The sequence below is a fragment of the Brassica oleracea genome, chromosome C1 (assembly GCF_000695525.1).
Source record: "Brassica oleracea var. oleracea cultivar TO1000 chromosome C1, BOL, whole genome shotgun sequence".
Classification (NCBI taxonomy): Eukaryota; Viridiplantae; Streptophyta; class Magnoliopsida; order Brassicales; family Brassicaceae; genus Brassica; species Brassica oleracea.
This window is the reverse complement of record NC_027748.1, coordinates 25887242-25903404: the sequence shown is the minus strand read 5'-3', so window position 1 is coordinate 25903404 and position 16163 is coordinate 25887242. Positions and strand designations below refer to the sequence as shown.

The 16163-nt window shown below is 44.5% G+C and overlaps 1 protein-coding gene across 1 annotated transcript; it reads left to right on the top strand.

Moving 5' to 3' along the window:
• The first annotated feature begins 1271 nt into the window (after positions 1-1271).
• LOC106336034 (protein PHLOEM PROTEIN 2-LIKE A5-like) lies at positions 1272-14218 on the top strand. Its single transcript, XM_013774750.1, has 3 exons — positions 1272-1486; positions 13217-13462; positions 13969-14218. Exons 1-3 carry the CDS (start codon positions 1272-1274, stop codon positions 14216-14218), a joined length of 711 nt encoding a protein of 236 aa, XP_013630204.1.
• Positions 14219-16163: the final 1945 nt, after the last annotated feature.

Below are 16163 nucleotides of genomic sequence, written 5' to 3'. Positions count from 1 at the left end.
TCGTGTTTAGTTTATGAGATGTTTCTTATATTTTAGCTACTGGTTGTGATTCCGGTGCTTTAAGCATATATCTTCCTGCTTCTTGGTGGTTTTGGTCTTTCGATTATTATTTTCCATCTGGCTCGTTTTCTTGGTTATTTGTGTTGGTGCTCTAATTTCTTATTCTTAGTTTGATTATTAATAAATATATAATTTGTAAATAAAATAAGAAAAATTAGTAAAAAAATAACAAAATGGTGAAAATTTATGTATTTTTAGTTATTAATAAATTTAAAATTTAAAATATATTTATATTATTTTATGTATTTTGGACCAATAAGTGCGAGAAGGATTAGATAGTACACAATTAGAAATTTATGGAGTAAATTGTAATAATTTAAAAGAAAAAAGATTTAAAATACCAAAAAAACATGAAGACACATGTCAATAAACCCTCATTCTACGTGTCATAAGAAAGGAAAAAGCCAACTTTATATATAGATAGATGATCACGAAATGCACGAGCCTTAATTGACAAGTCATTTTTGCATTGACAAGGGCCGCGTGAGACCGCATACTTCAGTGTGAATCATATGCAGACGTAGACCTTTTTCTTTTTTCTCTTGTTGTTAAATTTTATTCATACTCAAACTTACACTTGTTTTCTAGAATCTAGCAGTCACTGCCATATGACAAAATTCGACTAAAGTATTCCCAACCCTTGTTCTAAAACTCGGCCGCCTAGCCGCCTAGGCGGCCGCCTAGGCGTTACGCGTCACTTTTCCGCCCCGATTTATGTCAAATCGGTTTAAAAAATCGGATATCCGATTTTTTCCGTATAGACCGCCTAAATGACTGCCTAACCGCCTAAATGACCGCCTAGCCGCCTAGGCGGCCGCCTAATCTATACGCGTCACTTTTCCGCCCCGATTTATGTCAAATCGGTTTAAAAAATCGGATATCCGATTTTTTCCGTATAGACCGCCTAAATGACTGCCTAACCGCCTAAATGACCGCCTAGCCGCCTAGGCGGCCGCCTAGGCGTTACGCGTCACTTTTCCGCCCCGATTTATGTCAAATCGGTTTAAAAAATCGGATATCCGATTTTTTCCGTATAGACCGCCTAAATGACTGCCTTTCCCAACCATTTGAACTCGAACTTTATAACCAAAAAAAAACATTTAATTAATTAGTTACTATGATTCTTGTGCCATGTATAAAATATTCATCATTTGTAGTAGTACAATCCACTAGTCTACACCCACTTAGTATACTAACTTACAGTTTTCCTCATGACGATCTCATCTCCCTCCAACTTTGGTAGTGTGTTCCTCAATTATCGAGGAGACCAGTTACGCTATGGGTTCGTCAGTCACCTTATAGACGCCTTTGAGAGATACGGGATCATGTTCTTTATAGATAAAGACGAGCAAAGGGGCAAAGATTTGACAAACCTATTTGTAAGGATGAAAGAGTCTAAGATCGCGCTGGTAATCTTCTCTAGCAGGTATTGTTAAGAATTATGAACATGAATTTAATATTTTTATGTTTCTAGTTTATTCAAATCGCTTCAACACATGTAGGTGTTCCCCATAGATGCATAATGCTTTGATTTGTTCATTCAGCATTAGTCGTAGTCCGAGTTTTGGTAATAAGTCTTCTAAAGTTGATGTATTGATCGTATGTGTTGAATACGAGTTTGGTAGATCGAATGATAGTAAAATGAACTCGGTTTTGTGGGTCTTACAAAGACGTTTTATTCACAATATGAGATAAACGAACGAGATTACAAAGAGATTAGGGAAAGAAGGAAAATGTCGGAGCTTTGTTGAAAGACTCCGACGGAAACACTAAGCAAGGTGATCGGTTGTAAACCCTAGATCTTGCCGCCAATCTCTTAGTGTCTGTTTTCGGATCCCCATCTTCTTCCCATTTGTTTTCCTTTTATAGGCTATACCCGTTTGTCACTCATTCGCCCTAGCAGTTTGGGCTTAAATTGTTGTTTAATGGGCTTTCCAGCCGAGCGATGGCTTGATGGGCCGACACTGATCCGGTTGGTCATTCGATCGTGAGGCTGAGTCGATCGAGCGATGGCTTGGTGGGCCGACACTGATCCAGTCGATCGCGAGGCCAAGTTGATTAGCTCGAACTCTAACATTGATCGTCAGGTAGATCCCGGTTAGTCTCCTGATAGAGTTGGTCCGAATCTTATTAACCGATGAGCCTTGTGGGAAAATGCTAAATTCATCTCCAACAGTAAGCTCCCCCCAGTCCGCTTGCGAAGAAACGTTTGTCTTCGTAGTGGAATGTCGTGAATTGGTTCTGAGGGTAATGGATTCGGTCGTGCTTCTGATTGGGGTTCATTGATCGGTTAGACGACCGCCGCCCTGAATGATCTTGACAATCAACGGACAGCCGTTAGTTTTCCACGATTCTTTTTGGCAGTCTATCGATCACCTGGCTTTTGCCCATCGATTGGTCGCCTCTTATGTCGCATGTCGAAGCTCATTGGTTTGGATTAATCCTGTTGTGTGGAAATCTGGAACGTCGCCTCCGTTGGCGCGGAGTTTTAAATGTGATAATCTGGCCCAAATAGGCCTAATAACAGTATTATCTCCAAAGCCCGTTATTTTAGCTATAAATAAGGTCTTAATCTCCTATTTCTTCACTTCTCTTCAAACCCAAAACGTACTTTCTCTCTCCCTTTCTCTCTTCGTCTCCTCATCGATTTCCTCTCTCTCTCTCTCTTTTTTTTTTCTTTTCCGGGATCGATTGGTCAATCGTTCTTTGAGGAGGAGGGTTCGTTGGCTGAGACCGGGTTAAGCTTTTCGCGCGATCGATTGACGGTCGATCGATCGGTCTTGAGTCCTCTACGCGCGCCGTTGATTTCTCCCAAACAGATGGATCCGGCGATTAGGGTTAATCGCGACGACACGGCTGCTCGATCTGTCGATTCTGGGACTTGCATTGAAGGGACGCTTGGTAGAAGCGAAGGTAGGCGACATCCTGTGGTCGACCACGAGCACTCCGGGGCGAGCGACGATGACGGAGGCGTTGGGCGCTTTGTGTGCGACTCTCGTCCGGCTAAGGTTGGGCATGTCGGGCAGCGCTCGAGCAACTCCGAGGCTGCGGGGAAATCATCGCGGAGGTCCATTCCTGCGACCGAACGACTGACTCCGTTTCGTTTTCTCTGCGATGGAACGATTGAAGAACTTCCAGATCTCGCTCCGTCGTTCGATCGATCGTGTGGGGCAGATGGGCAGGATTGGGGCGACGTTGCCCCTACCCGTTCTACTCTAGAAGGGGTTTCCTTGTTGATGGAAGCGAGCCGAGCGTCCGGCGTGACCTTCATGATCCCGAGATCAGACCAGCGTCCATGGAATCCGCCGGTTGGATACTGCTGCGTTTACGAGTCGTTTTTCGGGGAGGATTCGAGATTGTGGTTTCCAATTCCTCGTTTGATCACTTCTTATTGCTTTCGACGGGGGATTGCCATCAGTCAGCTTATGAATGGGGCGGTCAGGATAGCTGTTGCGTTAATGGTTATGGCGGCAGAGATTGACGTATCGTTGACCATTCGCATCTTCGAGGAACTAACACAAGTTCAGCCAAAACCAAATGGACTTTACTCAGTGCAGATGAGGTCGGGTTTGAACGTCTTTACCAGTCCCCTTATCAAGACTAAGAGATGGCAACGCTCCTACTTTTATGTCAAAGCGGACGAGGCTGGATTCGTGGATCCGCTGGAAGTCGATCGCCGGGTTTTATGGAATAGTTGTATTGGTAGATCGTTTTATGTCGATCTGTTCTTCGTGTGGTGTTGATTCTAACCTTTTCTTTAAATTTTTTGCAGTGGGTCACCCAAACACCTTTGGTCCTTGGGACGCTTTTCGGAGGGACTTACCGAAGATCGTCACGCTCCGTCCTCAAGAGTGGAAGGATTTTGGCCGCAAAAGAATCCGTCGTCAACGAAGACGCGTTGCTAACGGTTTGTCTCCTTTGTCTATTTTTTGCTGTTTTTCCTCTCCTCCCGTCCGATCAATTGACTGTCATTATCTCTTCATGTTTTCCATCTCTTCCTCCCCCTTTTCCCTTTTGGCAGTTGATTGGGGAGAAAATGTTCCGTGCGAGGAACCGAAGGGAAAGAAAAGACTAAAACTTCCGATCATGGGGACGCCTTCTAAAGTGTATCCAGACTACAGCAAAATCTTGGCTGCTCAACTGAGGGATGCAAACTTTGGTCCTTCGGTGAACACGGACGGGACGGGTAGCGCGGCTGCGGATTCATCAATCGATCGGGCGCCGGCGCCGGTGAGCATTACGGTAGATTCCGGCGTTGAAGGGCCTGTTGACGTTCGTCCGCCGAAGAAAAAGAGAAAGAGGACTAAGTCTTCTAAAGAAGTGAGGGCTGATCCTCCTTTGGATGGAGATGAAAGGGAGGCTGCTCAAACGCAACTCAAACCAATGGGTGGCGACGAGATGGAGGAAGGCGATGAAGTCGCTCCCATAGAGGATTCTACGGGCCCGCCCAGAGATGAGTCTTCGGGGGGGGGGAGATCCGGGAGCCTGGTGAGGTAACTCGTCCGATTGACGGTGGGACGCAAACGACGTATCTATTTCTGAACTTGCGTTTCCGGACAAGTTTGCTGAATCACTTCGTGTGGATGCTGAGGTAGGCGTTTGTGTTTGCTTTCTCACTTATATTGTTGCCTTGGGTGATGATCTTCTTATTATCGATTGATCCCCTTTTTTTTTTTTGGTTTTCTCTTGGTCTAGGCTGCTGCCCGGAAGAATGCTCTTATGATGGAGTACGAAGACGCTTTGCAGAAGATGGCATTGGACCTTTAGAAAGCTGAAGAGACGATCAAGATCAAAGAGGCTGGGCTTGAAGCGGCCAAAAAGGAGAAGCACGATAGAGATAAGGAGTTGGCCGCCGAACGAGGCCGCTATTCCCGCGAGCGTCGGCAAGCGATCCAGGCGGACGCGGATCTCGAGGAGGAGTTAGAGACCGTCCGGTGCAAGATTTCTCGGCTAGAGGTGGAGAAGGTCGAGGAGCTTGAGAAGACGAAGAGAGCGATGGATCGTATGAGACAATCTCGCAATCGCGAGCTTTTATATGAGAGAAGTTGCGTGGTTGCTGCGGCTAATAGGCGTTTCGAAAAATTTTGGAAGTATATTGTCGATCGAGATGAGAAGGAGGAGAGGCGTTTATTCCACGGCACGGCTCCTGGAACCTTGGATGCGTTGAGCTTATTGGAGAAAAAGGGGCTGTCCGTCCCACAACAACTGAAGGATCTCTTGACTGCTAACGAGGCGAAGTTCAAGGAAGAGGTAGAGAAAGTTAGTGTTGAAGTTATCACGGAGCGCGATCTTGCTCTTTCACCTCCTCGTAGGGACTTGCTTCTTCGTGGGAACCAATTTGGATCCAACTTCGGCACTGTTGATTCTGATTCCGCGACAGCCCTTCGATCTCCTGTCCTTCGTGGCGATAGTTCGATCGCTGCTTTGGATCCGGCCGTTGCCTGTCAATCGACGGTTGTCACGTCCGAGGGTCGTGCGGTTACTCCAGACAGTCTTGGGGGCCCTGCATCTGCGGGGGTCGCGGAGACAGGAAGTGTCGTCTCATCGGAAGTAGCCATCGAAGAATAGTCTTCAAGGGTTGATCGTGCTACTTGTTGTTGTTTTACTACTTATGTCTTTTTCTTTTTATTTAACACCTTTTGTTGTGGCCTCTGAGCTACGTCTTTTGTTTGGTCGACCGCTTGCTGTTGCATTTGGTCTGAAACCGTTGTTGTATCTTTTGGATCTTCTTCCTTCTCCTAGTTTCGGACGTTCTCTCTTAAATTCTATGTAATGTGTAAGCTCAGCTTCTTATGATGGAGATGTGATGACTTTTTCTCTTAAATTCTTAAGAGCTCTAGCTTGCTCTACTCTGTCGCTGCTTATAGCAATTAGGCGATTTTGGGTTCAAAGATGACGAATTAAGAAGCTACCGTTGATGGGGCTTTATCACAGGTTTGCCGTTTGCGGAGGGCTAGCTCGTCCTGTCCCTTTGTGGCGGCGCAAGCTATAGATAAATCCGTCTAAAGCTCGGCTTCATGATGAGAAGCGTCTAAGCTCGCCCGTCATGGTTCTTAGTCAACCGAAGCAAGAAGACGTCCCTCGAAGATGCGTCAACGAACTTGGGGTAGCCGTGGTATTACCTTCGACTGAATGATGCCGACGGTAAATCTGGACCGCGCGATGTATAGTCATCCAAGCCGATCGGAAGTAACGTACAAGCGTTCTCGCGGTGTCTTTGGTGAGTACTCTAACATACATAAAGGATATAAGAGTCTTTATGTATATGTTTTTATTTGGAGTATGGCTGAACCTGGTGACAGGCTGCCTACGTACCCTGGTAAAGGGATAAGCCAATCGTAGTTCGATTTGACCGAATGGCGGTTTGGTCATTTGCCATGATTTAGGGAAAAAGTGACGAAAACCTGCTCATTTTGTATTTGGGCAGAAGTGACACGGTGTCATCTGTCTGGAGCTGGATGAGAGTGACGTATCGTCATTCGTTCGGCTCTAAGCGAAAGTGATGCTAAGGTCATTTGCTTGTTTTTTTTTTTTTTTTTTTTTTTTTTTGCCGTCCCATAGTAGACGGTTAGGTAAGGTACTTCCAAAGGTTGGCGGCGTTCCACGCTCGTGGTACTGGTTCGCCAGCCAAGGTTTCCAATCGATAGACGCCAGGCTTAATGATCTCGACTATCTTGTATGGTCCTTCCCAGTTTGTCCCCAACTTGCCGGCCTTCCATTCTTTCGTGTTTTCAAACACTTTGCGGAGGACTTGGTCGTTGAGTTCTATCGTTCGAGCGCGAACCTTCTTGTTGTAATAAGATTCGGTGAGGTGTTGGTAGTTCTGGATTCGGAGCAGTGCCTGGTCTCTTCGTTCTTCGATCGCGTCCAAGGCATCAAATAGCATCTCTCTGTTAAGTTCCTCGTTCCGCGGCATCTTTGCTCGGCGAAGACTCGTAACGTTGACTTCCGCCGGAGCCATAGCTTCGACTCCGTATGCCAGGGAAAATGGTGTTTGACCAGTCGCACTCCGTAGGGTTGTTCTGTGCGACCAAAGTACTCCATCCAACTCGTCGGCCCAATGACCCTTCTTGAGTTCCAAGCGTTTTTTGATGCCATCCAAGATTGTCTTGTTGGTGGCTTCGGCTTGTCCGTTGCATTGTGGGTAGCGAGGCGTCGCTGTGTTCAAACAAATTCCCCATCGTTCTAAGAAACCGCGGAAGTTGTTAGAAATGAACTGAGAGCCGTTGTCAGTGACGATTTCGTAGGGAAGGCCATGCCTGCAGATGATGTTCTTCCATACAAAGTTTTGGACTTCCTTGTCTGTGATGTGGATGAATGCTTTCGCTTCGACCCATTTGGTGAAGTAGTCCGTCATGATCAGGGCGTATTTACGTTGCCTGGAGCTTGGCATTGGTCCGATGAGATCCGTCCCCCAACGCATGAATGGGTAGGGAGCTGTCATAGTTCGTAGAGCTTCGGTCGGGCTGTGTATGTTCGGCGCGTGTCGTTGGCATTTATCGCACTTGCGTGCGTACGTCTCGCAATCGGCGACCATAGTTGGCCAGTAAAAACCGAGGCTTTTTACTATAAGAGCCAGCGCTCGTCCGCCTGAATGGTTCCCCGCTGCTCCTTCGTGGGTTTCGGCCATGGCGAGAGATGCTTCTTCCACATCGAGGCATGTTAACAGAACTTTGGCAGAGGTCCAACGATGCAGTCTCCCATCGATGAGGACGTAGTTCGCACTCTTGGTTTTCAATCGACGGGCTTCCCATTTGTTTTGCGGAAGTGATCCGTCTGAGAGAAAACAGATAAAAGGGGTTCGCCAGTCACGCGGTGTATCATTCTGTCGATCGCCTGACTAACTTGTATCCATCTCTTCTGTTGCGTCGATTGCTACTAGATGATCGCTCTCATCGTGCGACAGAGTGATGCTTGTTTGTCAATTTGCTGAATCGGAATGGTCCGCTTTACTTGATCTCTTGGACTACTCCCGAGCGCTGCTAGAGCATCTGTGCAGACGTTTTCTCCGCGGGGAATCCTCGTAAGTTGGAAAGACTCAATTTTTTTGGTTAGGTCTTGCACAACTTTAAGGTAAGCGTCCATTCACTCGTTCCTAGCGTCGTAGTCCCCGCTAAATTGATTAACGACCAATTGAGAGTCGCAGTAGGTGTGGATGCGCTTTGCTTGGACTGCTTGCGCTAGGCGTAATCCAGCAATGAGGGATTCGTACTCTGCTTCGTTGTTGGATGCTTTGAAACCAAGTCGGAAAGATTGCTGGAGCAATTCGCCGGTGGGGGATTGGAGGTGGATACTGATCCCGGAACCTTTAGTGGAGGACGATCCGTCGACGTGCATGATCCAGGTGGCGTTGGGCAGTTGCAAATCTTGTTCGAGTTCTGGCGTTAGCTCGATGAGAAAATCGGCCAGCACTTGAGACTTAGCAGCTGGTTTGCTCTGAAACATGACGTCGTATTCACCAAGCTCGATGGCCCACTTCAAAAGTCTACCCGAGTGATTGGAGTTTTGCATGACGGTTCGTAGTGGTAGGTTTGTCAGGACGACGATCAAATGAGATTGGAAATATGGCCGAAGTTTCCTTGCTGAAGTCATAACTGCCAACGCCATCTTTTCGAGGGTCGAATACCGTGTCTCTGCGTCGGTCATGCGTTGGCTGGTATAGAATATTGGATGCTGCTTGCCTCGTTCGTCTTTGACGAGCACACTACTCACAGCCGCGTCGGAGACTGCAATGTAAAGGTATAATGTGTCGCCTTTGTCCGGCTTGGCCAACACTGGCGGCGTCATAAGATAACGTTTGAGCTGTTCGAATGCTTCCTCGCAGCGTTCGTTCCAAATGAATTTCTTGTTGCCGCGCAGCAGATTATAAAACGGGAGGCACTTATCAGTCGACCGTGATATAAATTGATTGAGGGCAGCGATTTGACCGGTCAACCGTTGCACCTCGCGACTGTTTTTGGGACTAGGAAGGTCAAGGATTGCAGTTATTTGCTTTGGGTTCGCCTCAATCCCCCTTTGAGTGACTATGTATCCAAGAAATTCGCCGGACGTTACGCCAAAGGTGCATTTCGTTGGATTGAGCTTCATGTCGTACTTGTTCAAGATGAAGAAACAGTCTTTGAGGTGGTCTATATGATCGGCTGCTTTTTGGGATTTCACCAACATATCATCAATGTATACTTCCATTGTGGCTCCCAATCGCTCGGCGAACATTTTGTTGACGAGTCGTTTGTATGTCGCGCCGGCGTTCTTAAGGCCGAAGGGCATTACTTTGTAGCAGTATATCCCGCGGTCAGTGATGAAGGCTGTTTTCTCTCAATCGTCTGGATGCATCATTATTGGGTTGTAACCGGAGAAGGCATCCATAAATGTCAGCAGCTCGTTGACCGCTGTTGATTCGACTAGTCGATCGATGTGAGGGAGGGGGAAGCTGTCTTTAGGACATGCTTTGTTGAGGTCTGTGAAGTCGACGCAGACCCTCCATTTGCCATTCTTCTTCTTTACAACGACTGGGTTTGCCAGCCATTCAGGATACTTCACTTCCGTGATTGAGCCTGCGTTAAGCAATCGATCAACCTCTTCATTGACGGCCTTTGATCGTTCGGGGCCGAGCTTGCCCCTTTTTTGACGAATTGGTTTGAACGTTGGGTCGACGTTGAGCTCGTGTGTAGTTACGCCCGGGTCGATCCCTTTCATATCGGAGGTAGACCAAGCAAATGTGGAGGCGTTATCCTTAAGAAACGAAATGATCTTGTCTTTTGTGTCATCGGGAAGGTGGGCGCCTACTCGGACGGTCTTGGCTTGGTCACTGTCGTCGATGGTTACCTCCAGAATCTCTTCCTTGAAAGGATATATCTTCTGGATTGGTTTCACGACTGAGTTAACGTGGGAAGTCGCCTTGCGGTTTTTTTTCTCGGCCACGAGGAGATCTCGAGCAGCTTCTTGGTCTCCCCGAAGTGTAATGATCCGTCCTTCGTTACCAGGAAATTTGATACATTGGTGATAGGTCGAAGGGATAGCCTTCATCGCATGGATCCATGGCGTACCTAGGATTGCGTTATATGGAGCTTGAACGTCAATGACGGAGAACTTGACATTTTTGGCGATGCCTTCGGCGTATACTCGCAAGCGTATCGTTCCAAGCATGGTTTCGGTTGATCCGTTAAAACCTGTTAGCGATCGCGCGGAAGGTTTCATATCGTCAAGGCTTATCCCCATCTTGACGAGTGTTCTTTTAAAGATAAGATCGAGTAAACTGCCAGTGTCCACGAGGACTTTGGTGACCGTGCAGTCACTAATTCCGACGTCAACGAGGAGTGAATCGTTGTGCGGCATGTGGACACCTGCCGCGTCTTCGGCAGAAAAGGTGATTGGAGGGCTAGCCTCTTGAGTGGTGGGCCAGCGCTTAGTTGTGATTGCCTTCCGTCGGAAGGCTTTCACGGATCTGACAGAATCGTTGCCAGGAGGGGATCCTCCTATGATCACGTTCAAGTGCTGAAACTGCTCTTGATGCTCTTCCTCGGTCGTACCGTTCGTTCAGCCCTAAGTGAATTGAGACGTGTACGCAGGTCTTGAGTCTTGCGTTGATATGGAGCGATTGGCACTGGCTCCGCTTTGGGACGGTCGATCTTGCATCGTTTGAGTTTTTCGCGAAGATCCGGGATCTTCGAGTTAAGCTTAATTCGAAGATCAGTCGCCTCGATACAATCGGATTGATTGTTTGACAACAGTTCCCGTTTAAGTTCGTCTTGCCGAGGGAGTGGATCTTTTCTCTTTGCGTCTAGGATGTGTCGAGCGTCTGAAACATTGAGCTTCCTTAGGGAACGACTGATCCGAGGCGGTGCGCCATCGATCTCGATAAGCGTGCTGCTACTTCCTATTGTTCGCGCCGAGGTGTTGGTGAGAGTGAGGCTTTCGACCGTCTTTCCCGATTTTTGGTTGAGTGAATGACGTAGATCGTCCTCCGGTGTTGCCGCTGTGGATGGTGTGGCTCGGATTGTGAAAATTTTTCGCCGTGCTTTTGGTTTCTCTTCGTCGGAGGTTGACTCCTCGTCATGATGCGATTGGTCGCCGTCATCTGCCGGAGGGGAGTCTTCTTCTTTTTTTCGTTGGACTTTTTCTTCTTGTCCTTGCTTTTGCTCCAACTCTTACTGTTCTTGGTCGTTTTTGGTTTTGGTGGTTCGACCTCAGTGCGACCGTCGCTAGTGGAGGCGAGCCATGCCTCGTAGAGATGTCTGCATTTTTTGGTGTCATGACCTCTCATATCATGGTACTTGCAGAACTTGTTCTGGTCGTATGAGCTCTTAGAGTTGGCGGACGCGGGCTTACGGGACTGTTGTGTTTTTCCTTCGGTCTCGCTTTCCCATACATTCCACCCTGGTTCACGTACCGCAGCAACTACACCAGATTGATCGTCTTCGGAGATGGCATAGACAGGTCCTTTCTTTTGGTAAGGGGCGTGCTGTCGTGGCTCTTGGGCGTTCGATGTCTTTGGCTTTAGAGCCTGTTGCTTGGCGTTGTAAGCTCGCCTATCTTCGTCCATCTTGAGAAAGTTCTTTGAATCGTGCAGAGCGTCTTCGATGGTTATAGTTGGGTTAATCCCGAGGTAATCGCAAAACTTGGAGTTTATCCAAAGAGCGTTGGTCAAAGCTTCGACGGTAGTGTGGTCTGGGGTAGGTACCGTTGATAGTACTTGCTTGAATTTTTCCATAAAGTCCTTCAGACTCTCGTTTTGCGATTGGGACAAATTCCATAGGTCGGGCATGGATGTACCTTGACGGGACCACATGATGTAGTTTTTGAGGAAAGAGGCGGACAGGTCGTTGAAGCTATCGATCAAACCTTCTTTCAAATGTGAAACCAACTTAGGGCCGGTCCGGAAAGGCTCTCGACGAAGAGTTGGCAGAGGCCAGCGTCTTTTTCTTCGTCGGAAAAGTGATTTCGACCCATAGCGATGTTGAAAGCGGTCATGTGATCGGTCGGATCTGAATCTCCCTTGTACGGAGGGAGACAGAGTTTCTCCGTCTTCTTGATCTTGACTTTCGTTATCTTCTGAGTGAAAGGGTTTCGCCGGGTGGTGGCGAGAACGCGTTCGATCTCTGGTGTGGATGCCTTGACATGATGTATCTTGGAGTGGATGTCCCGCAGTGAGAGTTGCAAATCGGCGATCTGGCGGCTAGTCAGAGAGTCTGAGCCGTCAGTCGTTTGTGCAACCTCACCATTCGTAGGGTTTGCTTCGTCTGTTGGTTGTTCGACTCCAAGGTTAGGGTTTGCGGTTGCGAACAACCTTCTTCTTGCCGTTTCCGCTCTGTCGTTTTTGCCATCTAGAGTTCCGAGAGCAGCAGCGAGTGCGGCCAGACGGTCGCTCGTAGCTTTGTTGGTTTCTTTTTGTTGAATGAAACGTGCCATGATGGCATGCAGCATCTCGGGAACGGATTGGGTCGGTGCGACCAGAGCGTCGGGAGCTGGCGTAATAGAGGCCGACGGTCGGTTACCGTCAGCGGGTGTGTCGTCAGGACTCATACTGAGTTTGTGAACGTTACTCTGTAAGGCCCCACGGTGGGCGCCAAATGTTGAATATGAGTTTGGTAGATCGAATGATAGTAAAATTAACTCGGTTTTGTGGGTCTTACAAAGACGTTTTATTCACAATATGAGATAAACGAACGAGATTACAAAGAGATTAGGGAAAGAAGGAAAAGGTCGGAGCTTTGTTGAAAGACTCCGACGGAAACACTAAGCAAGGTGATCGGTTGTAAACCCTAGATCTTGCCGTCAATCTCTTAGTGTCTGTTTTCGGATCCCCATCTTCTTCCCATTTGTTTTCCTTTTATAGGCTATACCCGTTTGTCACTCATTCGCCCTAGCAGTTTGGGCTTAAATTGTTGTTTAATGGGCTTTCCAGCCGAGCGATGGCTTGATGGGCCGACAGTGATCCGGTCGGTCATTCGATCGTGAGGCTGAGTCGATCGAGCGATGGCTTGGTGGGCCGACACTGATCCAGTCGATCGCGAGGCCAAGTTGATTAGCTCGAACTCTAACATTGATCGTCAGGTTAGATCTCGGTTAGTCTCCTGATAGAATTGGTCCGAATCTTATTAACCGATAGGCCTTGTGGGAGAATGCTAAATTCATCTCCAACAGTATGTCTCTGCAGGTACGCAGAGTCCAGCTGGTGCATGGATGAGCTTGTGAATATAAAGAAACGTGCAGAGAAAGGAAAGCTCGAAGTCATTCCCATCTTTTACAAGGTTAGGGCAAAAGATGTGAGAGCACAAACGGGCAAGTTTGGTGACAAATTTTGGGCGCTAGAAAAGGTTTCTAGTGGAGATCAGATCAAGAAGTGGAAGGATGCACTAGAATGTATCTCCAATAAGATGGGTTTGTCCTTGAGAGACAAAAGGTACTATTCGTGCTTATTTCTTTTTATTCCTCTTAGAGCATGATTATCGCTAAAATGGGTTTAAGGGTTTCTTAAAAAAAATTTTTTTTGTTTTTTTTGTCTGAAAAAAAATTAAAAATGAATTATCGCGGACCGCCACGTGTCAGTGGGGTCCGCGAACAGTATATTAAACCAACAAAAATCGATCCTTATTTGATCACTTTTGTTACCGGTTTTTTTGCTGATTTGTGGGGTCCACCACTATTTTTTTTGTAAAACCCCCTTTAAAAACTAGGGATAAAGATGGCCTTAAGGTCTTAGCTATCATAAAAGAAAACATAAGACAATAATACCCATAAGGATATTTGAACACAACGGTGTGCTGCTTCAATATCCTCTACTCTTTTATATCATTGATCTTTCCTATATCTTATAGTTCCATAACTTGTAGTTTATCACGTACAATATTTTGATTAAAATACATTCACAAGATATATATATACTTATTATGTTACAATACTTAGCAGTTCCGAAGCTGATTTTATCAAGGGAATTGTTAAGGAAGTTGAAAGAGTTAGAACTGCCACTGTTCGCGGGGGTGCACAAAGTCATCATTGTATCAAGTTTATCCCGAATAAAAGGATAAAGATTTGCAAAAAATTTCCAGAAGATGAGGCGAAAAGTGTTGAAATTGCCCATATGAATTTCTCTAACGCAAGAGGGGAAGAGGAGCAAAATCAAGAAGTTCTGGTACTTAATCATGATTTTGTTAAATAATTTATGTACATAAACAAAGTACGAAGGGATTATTTCCCATTTGAGACGTTATATATTGCATAGTTTTTTCCAGACATTATTTACTTAGTTAACCAGAGGTCATTAGCTCAGCTAAAATGGATTCATCACCATTAATGTGTTAGAAGTTCTAGTTCAAGTGACGGCTGGAACAAAATTAATATTAAATAGTGTGGTTTTGGACTTGGTTGGATTACGGATTTTGGCCCTAAACCTCTTGGTATTCATTCAGTAAAAAAATATATGCTTACTTATTCTGTTTGATTTTGTAACTTTCGTAAGAAATTATATTAGCTTTGCGTTAGCGCGGGTCATTTATTTATTTTGTGTACAAGGCCATTAGTGCGGGTAATTTTGGGTAATTCGGCTATATCTAAATTATTAAAACTGAAGTACAAATAGAACTAATATTTTTTTAACAAGTTATTACATTAATTATTATTCTATTTTTCATTCAGTTAAACAACTTCATTAATTATATTATCTTACCAAAACATCGTATCATTAATTATATTAACATAATAATAATCAACATTAACTTTGTACCAATTATAAAAATCAAAAATGTAAAATAACTTGATTTTTCATATGGTTAAAATTTTGGTTTAGTTTGTTTTACTAAAAAAAATTTATCTTAGTTTTAATCGGTGAAAAACTACGTAGCCAAACACATAATTCAAAGACATAATTTATGTGAGAAAAATAATAACTTATATCAAAATAATAAAAATGTATTACATATATTGTCACTTAATTTTTCAACCATATAACTATTTTACTAAATAATAAAAAAACTCTTTCTATTTTTATTTGTTTATAGAATCCGTTAGGCATAGACATTCGGTAACTATTCAGGTACGAGTTGTTTCTTTCAGATATCAGATTTTTTTGGGTTTTGAAATAAGACACGTTTGGATATTATAAATTTATGGGTGTGTTTCGAGTTGGATCCTCCCGGGTTTACATATTTTGGTTTTGATGTATAAGAATCTAAAAATATTCAAATAGCCAATATATCTTAAACGGGTTTAGAATTTTCGTACCAGAAATAACTACATTACCCGATTCAATCTGAATCTTTTGAATACAATTAGTTATATGGTGACACATCTAAAACATATAGAACTAATTATGAAAAAAAATATCAATTATAAAAACGTAATAACCAATACCCGCGCGGATGCGCGGATCAAGCTCTAGTAATTTATTATAATTAAGTCATATTTACATTGCAGTATGATACATAAAAATTTTGAGTTTTAAGTGATTTTTGTTAAACCACTCTAGAATATTATCTAAAACCATGGAATTTGAGTTTTTTTTAACTAAGATTCTCTTTCCAAAACTCTAAAGTCACTTGAAACCGTTAAATTCCACAACTTAAAATATTTTCAATAACAGTGGATTTCAGAGTATTTTATGAAATGTCAAATTCAATAATAGTAGATTTTAATTGTGTTTTTAAAATTCATGTTTGAATTATAGTGGATTTGTCATTTCAATACAAGTCAATTCAAATTATCACTTGAATACATCTCCTTAGTGTCTAACTATTGATTATCATAGAACACCAGAAATAAATAGGAAAAACCGGATACAAATAAAAATGAAAGAATGATGAGGAATGATTACTTTTTTATCAAATTTAATGAAGAAAAAATTTGTTATATTTTACTCTAAAACAAAATGAATCGAAATGAATGGAAAAGAAAAATTATTCCTCATAAATGGTAAAATTTCAAGAAGGATGAATTGTAACCTGACGCCGAGCCCACCAGAACCCAGAGTAGATCAGTAGCTTTGTGATGATGTCAGGAGTAGTCACGACAGATGGACTCAGTGATTGAACTCACACCAGTCCTGATTTCACGTCATGTGGCGTCGTAATCAGAGAAAGAGATCAATACTCAATGGAGAATTTTATCTG